At 50.4% G+C, this 13,096-nt stretch overlaps 1 protein-coding gene across 2 annotated transcripts in view; it reads right to left on the bottom strand.

Moving 5' to 3' along the window:
• Positions 1-494: 494 nt before the first annotated feature.
• The window catches only part of ATP5F1C (ATP synthase F1 subunit gamma), a 47,087-nt gene continuing 34,485 nt past the window's right edge, over positions 495-13,096 (bottom strand). For both annotated transcript variants that reach the window (XM_075345317.1, XM_075345316.1), the window contains one exon: positions 495-609. In XM_075345317.1, the coding sequence (XP_075201432.1) occupies positions 606-609 (4 nt within the window). In that variant the 3' untranslated portion in view covers positions 495-605. The remainder of the gene's footprint in view (positions 610-13,096) is intronic.

Consider the following 13,096-nt stretch of genomic DNA (forward strand, 5'->3'; position numbering starts at 1 on the left):
GATTTTTAAAGGGAATTTTTCCCAAGTCATAGACAAGCCCTTTAAAAAGGAATTTGTCAGCAGTATTTCACAACCCAAATGTGACTTAAAAGTTATTTGTAGATCTGAAGCCTCTGTCACTCCAGTTCTATTCCCCTCCCACACCACCTCCTTTTGCTTGACTGACAGCCTTTATTGTGTGACTTCAGGCAAAAGGAGCTGTCAGTCAAGGAAAAGGGGTCACTGGGCAGGGAATAGAGCTGGAATAGCCATTTGTATATCAATTCAAACAGAATTTCTCAGGAACGGACTTGGCCATGTAAAGGTTTTGCTGGACTTGTTTCTGAAATAACTACATGCACATTTAAATAATTGGGAGTGGGAATTGCTGACAAACTCCCTTTAATGACAGGTCATGATCTCTGGATGCGAGACTATAGAAGAAGTTTGATTCATGTTTGAACTGTTAAAGCTTAGCATAGACTTGAATAAAGCGACACACAGCTGCACAGCTATACAATCATTCCAGGTAAGCAATTTATTGTAATAGAATTTACAAATATTGGTTCTCTCCACAAATAAACCAATCCCTTGAGACGCTGACATCCGGTCACGGTGATGGTACATTATCTGAAAGACAAAAGAATTTTGGTTAAATATTTTAGTATTTTTATAAACCGGATGAGAAAAAACAAACAAACAAACAAGAAAAAGCCTACCAAAAAGGATTAGAGGGATGGCATTTGTAGCAAGGTAAATATAAGCACATGTAGGAGCGCAGTATGCTAGGTTGTTAAAATCTAATATATAAAAGGGGTGTGTGTGTGTGTGTGTGTGTGTGTGTGTGTGTGTGTGTGTGTGTGTGTGTGTGTGTGTGTGTGTGTGTGTGTGTGTGTCCGCTAAAGGAATTCGCACCGTCACATTTACAATCACAGAATTTTGCACAGACACCCCATGTGACTCAGGGAACGTCAGACTGTTTTGACAGGAAAATTTAACCCCTGCGCTTTACAGTTACTCTCCAAAACACCTGTCTCCATTAATGTCAATGGAGATAGGAGCTACAGCTTATTAATAGGAGCTGTAATTGGTTGCTATAGGAACAAAATAAATAGTTAATATAAGAAGCTTATGTGTGCGGTAATAAGATGTCGGTGGGATGGGTAGGGCGAGACAGAAAGACAGGGGGGGGGGGGTGAGGAGACAGAGGGGGGGTGGGAAGCAGACAGAGATAGAGAGACAGACTGAGAGACTGATACAGACAGAGACATGGACAGAGACTGACACACAGACAGACACAAGGAAAGGGAAAGAGACAGACACAGACACACACACACACACACACACAGAAAGAGATAGACAGAGACTGGAAGAGAGACAGTCACTATCCCAGGCAACGCCCGAGTACTACAGCTAGTTATAAAAAAAAAAAAAAAAGTCCAATTGTTTTGTATTTATTCATTTATGCATATATGGATTTCTATTGAAATGCAGTTCTCAACAATTACATTAGTATAATGGGATTGTCCACTACACTGATGTCCTATCCTTAGGACAGGTTATCAATGTCTGATCGGCCGGGGTCTGACACCCAGCACTCCCATCGATCATTCTTCCTCTGCACTGGCAGCTGCAGCTGAAATATGCTCAGTTTCGGGGCTGCCCCTCCTTGTGACAGTGGTCACGGCCGAGTGCTCCACATCTGCCTCCAATTCAATTCAATTCAATTCAATTCAATTGGAGGTGGATGTGCATTACTCGTTTGCAACCACTCTCACAAGACGGGGCAGCCCCGAAACTGAGCATTTCTGGCTGCCGGCACTGAAAACGTCTAATCGGTGAGGGTACTGGGTGTCTGACACCGGCCGATCACACAGTGATGACCAATGCTAAGCATAGGCTATATATATATATATAGGCGACGTAAAAGTAGTGGATAACCTCTTTAAATCCTTCACATTTTTTTGTTACAGCACACAAGCACGTAAAGCTCCACTACACTCTTTATACAGAACGTGGACTAAACACACGTTATGGGGCCTATAGGCACTACACATGGAAGTATCCCAGACAGTATTTGTAAGTCAAAACTAGGAGTGGCTCCAAATATGGAAGACACAGAAAGATTTCCAAAGTGGCCTTCGGAAAATATAAAACATCTTTCATATTCTGCAGTTCATTCCCCTTCACATACGGTAGATACAGAATGCCAGTTCTGTTGGCAATTTCCCTTGAATTGTAACAGTAAAATTCAACCTTTGCAATGCTAACTAAATAGGCTTTCTACCTTAACCCCCTCACAACCGGACGATTTTTCGTTTTCCGTTTTTGTTTTTTTTGTCATTCTTCAGAGAGACTTAACTTTTATTTTTCAGTCAATATAGCCATGCAAGGGCTCGTTTTTTTGCAGAACGAGCTCTACGTTTAAATGAAACCAAGAGTTTCACCATATGGTGTACTGAAAAACGGCAAAAAAATTCAAATGCGGAAAAATTGCAAAAAGAGTGATTGCATGATTGTTTTTGAGATTTTGTTCACAGTGTTCACTATATGGTAAAACTCACATGTCACTGTGATGTCTCACTTTGGTGTCAGTTCGTAGGCACTAAACATGAATTGGTTTACTTTTATCTAAGGGGTTAAAAGAAAACAGAAGTTTGTCCGAAAAAAGTGGCATAAGTTTTCCACGACCCATAGCGTTTTCATTTTTCTGTATCTATGGCTCAGTGACGTCTTATTTTTGCGTCTCGAGCTGACATTTTTTAAATGGTACATTTTTGCGCAGATGCTACATTTTGATCACCTGTTATTACGTTCTGAGCAAAATTTGTGGCGACCAAAAAAAAAAAAAAAAAAAACGTACCGTAGTTTTGGCGTTTGGAATTTTTTTGCCGCTACACAGTTTACCGATCAGATTAATTGATTTTATATTTTGATAGATAGGCCGTTTCTGAACGTGGCGATACCAAATATGTATTTTTTAACCCTTTAATTTTCAATGGGGCGAAAAGGGGGGCGATCTGAACTTTTAGGTTTTATTGTATTTTTTTAACCCTTTAACGACTGCGGGCAGTAATCTTACGTCCTAGCGGTCATAGTGTTAGTTAGGCCGGAGTCACATTAGCAAGAGACTCGCACGAGTCTTGCATCGCATCACTCGGCACAGCCTGCATCTCTCTGGACTAGAGCGTCTGTTTCATAGATATACATGCAGCCGACCCACTCCTGTCAAGCCATGCCAGGTGATGCGATGCAATGCGAGACTCTCGCAAGTGTGACTCCGGCCTTACTGCACGGGGTCTGCTGCTAGCAGCTTGCAGCAATCGGCGCACATCTCAGCTAATTTTCACAGCTGAGATGTGTACCTGCTAGGCAGAAGCAGAATCGTTATCTTCCCGTGCAGTTTAACCGCTTAAATGGCAATGTCAATATGTGATAGCGCCATTATAATGGCATCGGCGGTAAACATTTACTTAGAGGCCGATACCGGAAGTCATGTGACGTGATAACGTGACTTCCGGTGGTTGTCATGGTAGCACAGGGTCATGTGAAGACGCCTGTAGCTAACATGAGTCACTTTCAGTTTCACCTAGCCGAGAGCTGGGTGAGACATGAAATGCTATTCACAGCTGTGCAGCAGTGATCAGCAAATATAGCAGAGCGATCAGATTGCTGATCCATATAGTCCCCTAGGGGGACTAGTAAAAGAAAAAAAAAAAAGTTTTACAATTAAAAAAAACCTAAAAAGTTCAAATCACCCCCTTTTCGCCCCATTGAGGGTTAACAAAAATTAAAAAAATATACACATGTGGTATCGCGGCATTCAGAAATGCCCGATCAAAATATACAATCAATTAATCTGATCAGTAAACGGCGTAGTGGCAAAAAAAAAATTCTGAACGCCAAAATTTACGTTTTTTGGTCGCCACAAATTGTGCGCTAAATGCAACAACAAGTAATCAAAACGTAGCATCTGTGGAAAAATGGTACCGTTAAAAAAAAATCAGCTTGAGACGCAAAAAAGAAAAAAAATACAGTCACAGAGCCATAGATTCCGAAAAATGAGAACGCTACGGGTCACGGAATATGACGTAAAATGTGATGCCATTTTTTTTTTCACCCCTTAAATAAAAGTTAAAGTAAACCTATACATGTTTGGGGTCATACATGTTTGGTGTCTACAAACTCGCACCGACACATCAGTTTTACCATAAAGTGAACACAGTGAATAAAATCTCTCAAAAACAATAGTGCAATCACTTTTTTTTGCAATTTTTCCACATTTGGAAATTTTTTGCAGTTTTTCAGTACACTATATGGTAAAACGTATGGATTTAAAAGTACAGCTCGTTCTGCAAAAAATGAGCCCTCACATGACCATATTGACCGAAAAGAAGGGAATTTTGTTTACTTACCGTAAATTCCTTTTCTTCTAGCTCCTATTGGGAGACCCAAACAATTGGGTGTATAGCTTCTGCCTTCGGAGGCCACACAAAGTATTACACTTTAAAAAGTGTAACCCCTCCCCTCTGCCTATACACCCTCCCGTGCATCACGGGCTCATCAGTTTTGGTGCAAAAGCAGGAAGGAGGAAACTTATAAATTGGTCTAAGGTAAATTCAATCCGAAGGATGTTCAGAGAACTGAAAACCATGAACCAAAAGAACAATTCAACATGAACAACATGTGTACACAAAAGAACAAACAGCCCGAAGGGAACAGGGGCGGGTGCTGGGTCTCCCAATAGGAGCTAGAAGAAAAGGAATTTACGGTAAGTAAACAAAATTCCCTTCTTCTTTGTCGCTCCATTGGGAGACCCAGACAATTGGGACGTCCAAAAGCAGTCCCTGGGTGGGTAAAAGAATACCTCGATAAAAAGAGCCGAAAAGAAGGGAATTTTGTTTACTTACCGTAAATTCCTTTTCTTCTAGCTCCAATTGGGAGACCCAGACAATTGGGTGTATAGGCTATGCCTCCGGAGGCCGCACAAAGTATTACACTAAAAGTGTAAAGCCCCTCCCCTTCTGCCTATACACCCCCCGTGCTCCCACGGGCTCCTCAGTTTTGGTGCAAAAGCAAGAAGGAGGAAAAAAATTATAAACTGGTTTAAAGTAAATTCAATCCGAAGGAATATCGGAGAACTGAAACCATTCAACATGAACAACATGTGTACACAAAAAAACAGGGGCGGGTGCTGGGTCTCCCAATTGGAGCTAGAAGAAAAGGAATTTACGGTAAGTAAACAAAATTCCCTTCTTCTTTGTCACTCCATTGGGAGACCCAGACAATTGGGACGTCCAAAAGCAGTCCCTGGGTGGGTAAATAATACCTCATAATAGAGCCGGAACGGCTCCGTCCTACAGGTGGGCAACCGCCGCCTTAAGGACTCGCCTACCTAGGCTGGCATCTGCCGAAGCATAGGTATGCACCTGATAGTGTTTCGTGAAAGTGTGCAGGCTCGACCAGGTAGCCGCCTGACACACCTGCTGAGCCGTAGCCCGGTGCCTCAAAGCCCAGGACGCACCCACGGCTCTGGTAGAATGGGCCTTCAGCCCTGAGGGAACCGGAAGCCCAGCAGAACGGTAAGCTTCGAGAATTGGTTCCTTGATCCACCGAGCCAGGGTTGATTTGGAAGCCTGTGACCCTTTACGCTGGCCAGCGACAAGGACAAAGAGTGCATCCGAGCGGCGCAGGGGCGCCGTACGAGAAATGTAGAGTCTGAGTGCTCTCACCAGATCTAACAAGTGCAAATCCTTTTCACATTGGTGAACTGGATGAGGACAAAAAGAGGGTAAGGAGATATCCTGATTGAGATGAAAGGGGGATACCACCTTAGGGAGAAATTCCGGAACCGGACGCAGAACCACCTTGTCCTGGTGAAACACCAGGAAGGGGGCTTTGCATGACAGAGCTGCCAGCTCAGACACTCTCCGAAGTGAAGTGACTGCTACTAGGAAAACCACTTTCTGCGAAAGGCGTGCGAGAGAAATATCCCTCATTGGCTCGAACGGTGGTTTCTGAAGAACCATCAGCACCCTGTTCAGATCCCAGGGTTCCAACGGACGTTTGTAAGGAGGGACGATGTGACAAACCCCCTGCAGGAACGTGCGTACCTGTGGAAGTCTGGCCAGGCGCTTCTGAAAAAAACACAGAGAGCGCAGAGACTTGTCCCTTAAGGGAGCCGAGTGACAAACCCTTTTCCAATCCGGACTGAAGAAAGGACAGAAAAGTGGGCAATGCAAATGGCCAGGGAGAAAAACCCCCAGCAGAGCACCACGACAGGAATATTTTCCACGTCCTGTGGTAGATCTTGGCGGACGTTGGTTTCCTGGCCTGTCTCATAGTGGCAATGACCTCTTGAGATAACCCTGAAGACGCTAGGATCCAGGACTCAATGGCCACACAGTCAGGTTGAGGGCCGCAGAATTCAGATGGAAAAACGGCCCTTGAGACAGCAAGTCTGGTCGGTCTGGTAGTGCCCACGGTTGGCCGACCGTGAGATGCCACAGATCCGGGTACCACGACCTCCTCGGCCAGTCTGGAGCGACGAGGATGGCGCGGCGGCAGTCGGCCCTGATCTTGCGTAACACTCTGGGCAACAGTGCCAGCGGAGGAAACACATAAGGGAGTTGAAACTGCGACCAATCCTGAACTAAGGCGTCTGCCGCCAGAGCTCTGTGATCGTGAGAACGTGCCATGAATGCCGTGACCTTGTTGTTGTGCCGGGACGCCATTAGGTCGACGTCCGGCATCCCCCAGCGGCAACAGATCTCCTGAAACACGTCCGGGTGAAGGGACCATTCCCCTGCGTCCATGCCCTGGCGACTGAGAAAATCTGCTTCCCAGTTTTCCACGCCTGGGATGTGAACTGCGGAGATGGTGGAGGCCGTGGCTTCCACCCACATCAAAATCCGCCGGACTTCCTGGAAGGCTTGCCGACTGCGTGTTCCCCCTTGGTGGTTGATGTAAGCCACCGCTGTGGAGTTGTCCGATTGAATTCGGATCTGCTTGCCTTCCAGCCACTGCTGGAACGCTTTCAGGGCAAGATACACTGCCCTGATCTCCAGAACATTGATCTGAAGTGAGGACTCTTGCTGGGTCCACGTACCCTGAGCCCTGTGGTGGAGAAAAACTGCTCCCCACCCTGACAGACTCGCGTCCGTCGTGACCACCGCCCAGGATGGGGGTAGGAAGGATTTCCCCTTCGATAATGAAGTGGGAAGAAGCCACCACCGAAGGGAAGCTTTGGTCGCCTGAGAGAGGGAGACGTTCCTGTCGAGGGACGTCGGTTTCCTGTCCCATTTGCGTAGGATGTCCCATTGAAGAGGACGCAGGTGAAACTGAGGAGCCCGTGGGAGCACGGGGGGGTGTATAGGCAGAAGGGGAGGGGCTTTACACTTTTAGTGTAATACTTTGTGCGGCCTCCGGAGGCATAGCCTATACACCCAATTGTCTGGGTCTCCCAATGGAGCGACAAAGAAATATAGCCTATAAATACACTTCTGCACAAGTGGGGCCAGCACCAGAGGTGCTGCTTACCGGCCGCTCAAAGCGGTTGTGTGGCCACCAGAATCCCTGCCTGGGTCTCCCAGAGCTTGTCTCCCCCCTCCAGCGTCAGAAGAGCTGACAGGAATGGCTGCCGGCGTCCTGAGGAGAGGAGGGGGCCGTGGGCGTGCCCTAGAAAGTGCGGGAAACTGGTGCCCCACTGTGCACAGTGAGGGGGGTGGAGTATGCAAAGCATGCTCCAGCCCTCAGTGCTGACATTCCGTACAGCGTCCCGCCCTTCCCCTGACTGGCAGGCCTGGGGGCGGGAAGAAAATGAGACTAGGCCGCAAAAGCCGGGGACTATAGTTATAAGCGCGGCCGCCGTATAAGCGCGGTCGGCGCGGATGTCCCCGGCGCACTAACAGTCCCAGCCGCATGTATAACAATGGCAGCGGTGGTCAGCGCGGTAGTCCCCAATACACTAACACACCCAGCCACGCTGCGGCGTGTGAAGGCACAAGTGCGGTCAGCGCCGCGGTCCCCGGCGCACTAACACACCCAGCAATGCTGGAGTGTTTCTGTGCGCGGTCCCCACGGCGACACAGAGTACCTCAAAGTAGCAGGGCCATGTCCCTGACGATACTCGGCTCCTTATCCAGCAGAGTCCCCAGGGGCTGTGGATGGAGCACGGTCTCAGTGCCTGGAGACAGATTAGGATCCCACTTCACCCAGAGCCCTAAATGGGATGGGGAAGGAAAACAGCATGTGGGCTCCAGCCTCCGTACCCGCAATGGATACCTCAACCTTAACAACACCGCCGACAAGAGTGGGGTGAGAAGGGAGCATGCTGGGGGCCCCGTTAAGGGCCCTCTTTTCTTCCATCCGACATAGTCAGCAGCTGCTGCTGACTAATCTGTGGAGCTATGCGTGCATGTCTGCCTCCTTCGCACAAAGCAAAAAAACTGAGGAGCCCGTGGGAGCACGGGGGGTGTATAGGCAGAAGGGGAGGGGCTTTACACTTTTAGTGTAATACTTTGTGCGGCCTCCGGAGGCATAGCCTATACACCCAATTGTCTGGGTCTCCCAATGGAGCGACAAAGAAACGACCCCCTCTTACAGGTGGGCAACCGCCGCCTGAAGGACTCGCCTACCTAGACTGGCGTCTGCCGAAGCATAGGTATGCACCTGATAGTGTTTCGTGAAAGTGTGCAGACTAGACCAGGTAGCTGCCTGACACACCTGCTGAGCCGTAGCCCGGTGCCGCAATGCCCAGGACGCACCCATGGACCTGCTGAGCCGTAGCCCGGTGCCGCAATGCCCAGGACGCACCCATGGCTCTGGTAGAATGGGCTTTCAGCCCCAAAGGAAGCGGAAGCCCAGAAGAACGGTAGGCTTCAAGAATCGGTTCCTGGATCCACCGAGCCAACGTTGACTTGGAAGCCTGCGAACCCTTACGCTGGCCAGCGACAAGGACAAAGAGCGCATCAGAACGGCGCAGGGGCGCCGTGCGAGACACGTAGAACCGGAGTGCTCTCACCAGATCTAATGAGTGCAAATCCTTTTCACATTGGTGAACTGGATTAGGGCAAAATGAAGGTAAGGAGATATCCTGATTGAGATGAAAAGGGGATACCACCTTAGGGAGAAATTCCGGAACAGGACGCAGAACCACCTTATCCTGGTGAAAAACCAGGAAGGGGGCTTTGCATGACAGCGCTGCCAGCTCCGACACTCTACGGAGCGATGTAACTGCCACTAGAAATGCCACCTTCTGCGAAAGACGTGATAAAGAGACATCCCGCAGCGGCTCGAAAGGTGGTTTCTGAAGAGCCGTTAGCACCCTGTTAAGGTCCCAGGGTTCCAGCGGACGCTTGTAAGGTGGGACTATGTGGCAAACTCCCTGCAGGAACGTGCGGACCTGCGGAAGCCTGGCTAGACGCTTTTGAAAAAATACGGATAGCGCCGATACTTGTCCCTTGAGAGAGCCGAGAGACAAACCCTTGTCCATTCCGGATTGAAGGAATGAAAGAAAAGTGGGTAAGGCAAAAGGCCAGGGAGCAAAACCATTATCAGAGCACCAGGATAAGAAGATCCTCCAAGACCTGTGATAGATCTTGGCGGACGTTGGTTTCCTGGCCTGTCTCATGGTGGCAATGACATCTTGAGATAACCCTGAGGACGCTAGGAGCCAGGACTCAATGGCCACACAGTCAGGTTGAGGGCCACAGAATTCAGATGGAAAAACGGCCCTTGTGACAGCAAGTCTGGGAGCGCCCACGGTTGACCCACCGTGAGATGCCACAGATCCGGGTACCACGACCGCCTCGGCCAATCTGGGGCGACGAGAATGGCGCGACGACAGTCGGACCTGATTTTGCGCAGCACTCTGGGCAGCATCGCCAGAGGGGGAAATACATAAGGCAGTCGAAACTGCGACCAATCCTGAACTAATGCGTCCGCCGCCAGAGCTCTGTGATCTTGAGACCGTGCCATGAATGCCAGGACTTTGTTGTTGTGCCGTGACGCCATGAGATCGACGTCCGGCGTTCCCCAGCGGCAACAGAGCTCTCGAAACACGTCTGGGTGAAGAGACCATTCCCCCGCATCCATGCCCTGACGACTGAGAAAGTCTGCTTCCCAGTTTTCTACGCCCGGGATGTGAACTGCGGAGATGGTGGAGGCTGTGGCCTCCGCCCACAGCAGAATCCGCCGGACTTCCTGGAAGGCTTGACGGCTGCGCGTGCCGCCCTGGTGGTTGATGTACGCGACCGCCGTGGCGTTGTCTGACTGTATGCGGATCTGCCTGCCCTCCAGTCACCGATGGAACGCCTTTAGGGCTAGATACACTGCCCTTATCTCCAGAACATTGATCTGAAGGGAGGACTCTGTCGGAGTCCAGGTTCCCTGAGCCCTGTGGTGGAGAAAAACCGCTCCCCACCCTGACAGACTTGCGTCCGTCGTGACCACAGCCCAGGATGGGGGCAGGAAGGATTTTCCCTGCGACAGAGAAGTGGGAAGAAGCCACCACTGAAGAGAGGTTTTGGCTGCAAGGGAAAGAGACGTTCCTGTCGAGGGACGTCGACCTCCTGTCCCATTTGCGGAGAATGTCCCATTGGAGTGGGCGCAGATGAAACTGCGCGAAGGGGACTGCCTCCATTGCTGCCACCATCTTCCCCAGGAAGTGCATGAGGCGCCTCAAGGGGTGTGACTGGCCCCGAAGAAGAGATTGCACCCCTGTCTGCAGCGAAAGCTGTTTGTCCAGCGGTAGCTTGACTATCGCTGAGAGAGTATGAAACTCCATCCCGAGGTAAGTCAGTGATTGGGTCGGTGTCAACTTGGACTTTGGGAAATTGATGATCCACCCAAACCGCTGGAGAGTCTCCAGAGCGACGGTCAGGCTGTGTTGACACGCCACCCGGGAGGGTGCCCTGACTAGGAGATCGTCTAAGTAAGGGATCACCGAGTGGCCCTGAGAGTGTAGGACCGCCACAACGGATGCCATGACCTTGGTGAAGACCCGTGGGGCTGTCGCCAGGCCGAAAGGCAGTGCCACGAACTGAAGGTGTTCGTCCCCGATGGCGAAACGCAGGAAGCGTTGATGCTCGGGTGCGATCGGCACATGGAGATAAGAATCCTTGATGTCGATTGATGCTAGGAAGTCTCCTTGTGACATCGAAGCGATGACCGAGCGGAGAGATTCCATCCGAAACCTTCTGGTGCTCACATGCCTGTTGAGCAGTTTGAGGTCCAGAACGGGACGGAATGATCCGTCCTTCTTTGGCACCACGAACAAGCTGGGAGTAGAAACCGTGACCATGTTCCTGAGGGGGAACGGGAATCACCACTCCTTCTGACTTCAGGACGCCCACAGCCTGAAAAAGTGCGCCGGCCCGAGATGGGGGCGGAGATGTTCTGAAGAAACGAGTCGGAGGACGAGAGCTGAACTCTATCCTGTAACCGTGAGACAGAATGTCTCTCACCCATCGGTCTTGGACATGTGGCCACCAGGCGTCGCAAAAGCGGGAGAGCCTGCCACCGACCGAGGATGCGGTTTGGGGAGGCCGAAAGTCATGAGGAGGCCGCCTTGGAGGCAGTGCCTCCGGCGGTTTTTTGGGGACGTGACTTAGACCGCCACGCATAAGAGTTCCTCTGGCCCTTCTCTGGCCTGTTGGACGAGGAGGATTGGGACTTGGCTGAGGGCCGAAAGGACCGAAACCTCGATTGTATTTTCCGTTGCTGAGGTCTCTTCGGTTTGGACTGGGGTAAGGACGAGTCCTTTCCCTTGGATTCCTTAATAATTTCATCCAATCGCTCGCCAAACAATCGGTCGCCAGAAAACGGCAAACCGGTTAAGAACTTCTTGGAAGCAGAGTCTGCCTTCCATTCGCGTAGCCACATGGCCCTGCGGACTGCCACCGAATTAGCGGATGCTACCGCTGTACGGCTAGCAGAGTCCAGGACGGCGTTCATGGCGTAGGACGAAAAAGCCGACGCCTGAGAAGTCAAAGACGCAACTTGCGGAGCAGAGGTACGTGTGACCGCATTAAGCTCAGACAGACAAGCTGAGATAGCTTGGAGTGCCCACACGGCTGCAAAGGCTGGGGCAAAGGACGCGCCTATGGCTTCATAGATGGATTTCACCAGGAGCTCTATCTGCCTGTCAGTGGCATCCTTGAGCGATGAGCCATCTGCAACTGATACTACAGATCTAGCCGCCAGTCTAGAGACTGGAGGATCCACCTTGGGACATTGAGCCCAACCCTTAACTACGTCAGAGGGGAAGGGGTAACGTGTGTCATTAAGGCGCTTAGTAAAGCGCTTGTCCGGAAATGCTCTGTGCTTCTGGACAGCATCTCTGAAGTTAGAGTGATCGAAAAACGCACTCCGTGTACGTTTGGGAAACCTAAACTGGTGTTTCTCCTGCTGCGAAGCAGACTCCTCTATAGGTGGAGTTGGGGGGAGAAAGATCTAGCACCTGGTTGATGGACGCTATAAGGTCATTTACTATTGCGTCCCCTTCAGGTGTATCAAGATTGAGAGCAACGTCAGGGTCAGAGCCCTGAGCTGCGACGTCCGCCTCATCCTCCAGAGAGTCCTCAAGCTGAGACCCCGAGCAGCGTGAGGAAGTCGGGGAAGATTCCCAGCGAGCCCGCTTAGCCGGTCTGGGACTGTGGTCCGTGCCGGAGTCCTCCACGTGAGACCTAGGGGCCACCCTGGGAGCACGCTGCGGCGCAGACCGAGAGGGGCCTGGAGGCGACGATCCAACAGTGCCCGGGGCCTGTGTAAGGACCGATCTGGACTGCAAGGCTTCTAGTAGCTTAGCAGACCATTTGTCCATAGACTGAGCCATGGATTGTGAAAGCGACTCCGAGAGCTTCTCAGCAAAAACTGCAAACTCTGTCCCTGCCACCTGGACAGGGGAAGCAGGCGGGTCTGCCTGAGCCGAGGGTCCCACTAGTGCCCGAGGCTCCGGCTGAGCAAGTGCAACAGGGGCCGAGCATTGCTCACAGTGAGGGTAGGTGGAACCTGCAGGTAACATAGCCGCACAAGAGGTACAGGTTGCAAAATAACCCTTTGCATTAGCGCCCTTGCTCCTTGTGGACGACATGCTGTTGTCTCCTAGGAGAGTGAT

The sequence above is a fragment of the Anomaloglossus baeobatrachus genome, chromosome 4 (genome assembly GCF_048569485.1).
Source record: "Anomaloglossus baeobatrachus isolate aAnoBae1 chromosome 4, aAnoBae1.hap1, whole genome shotgun sequence".
Taxonomy (NCBI): domain Eukaryota; kingdom Metazoa; phylum Chordata; class Amphibia; order Anura; family Aromobatidae; genus Anomaloglossus; species Anomaloglossus baeobatrachus.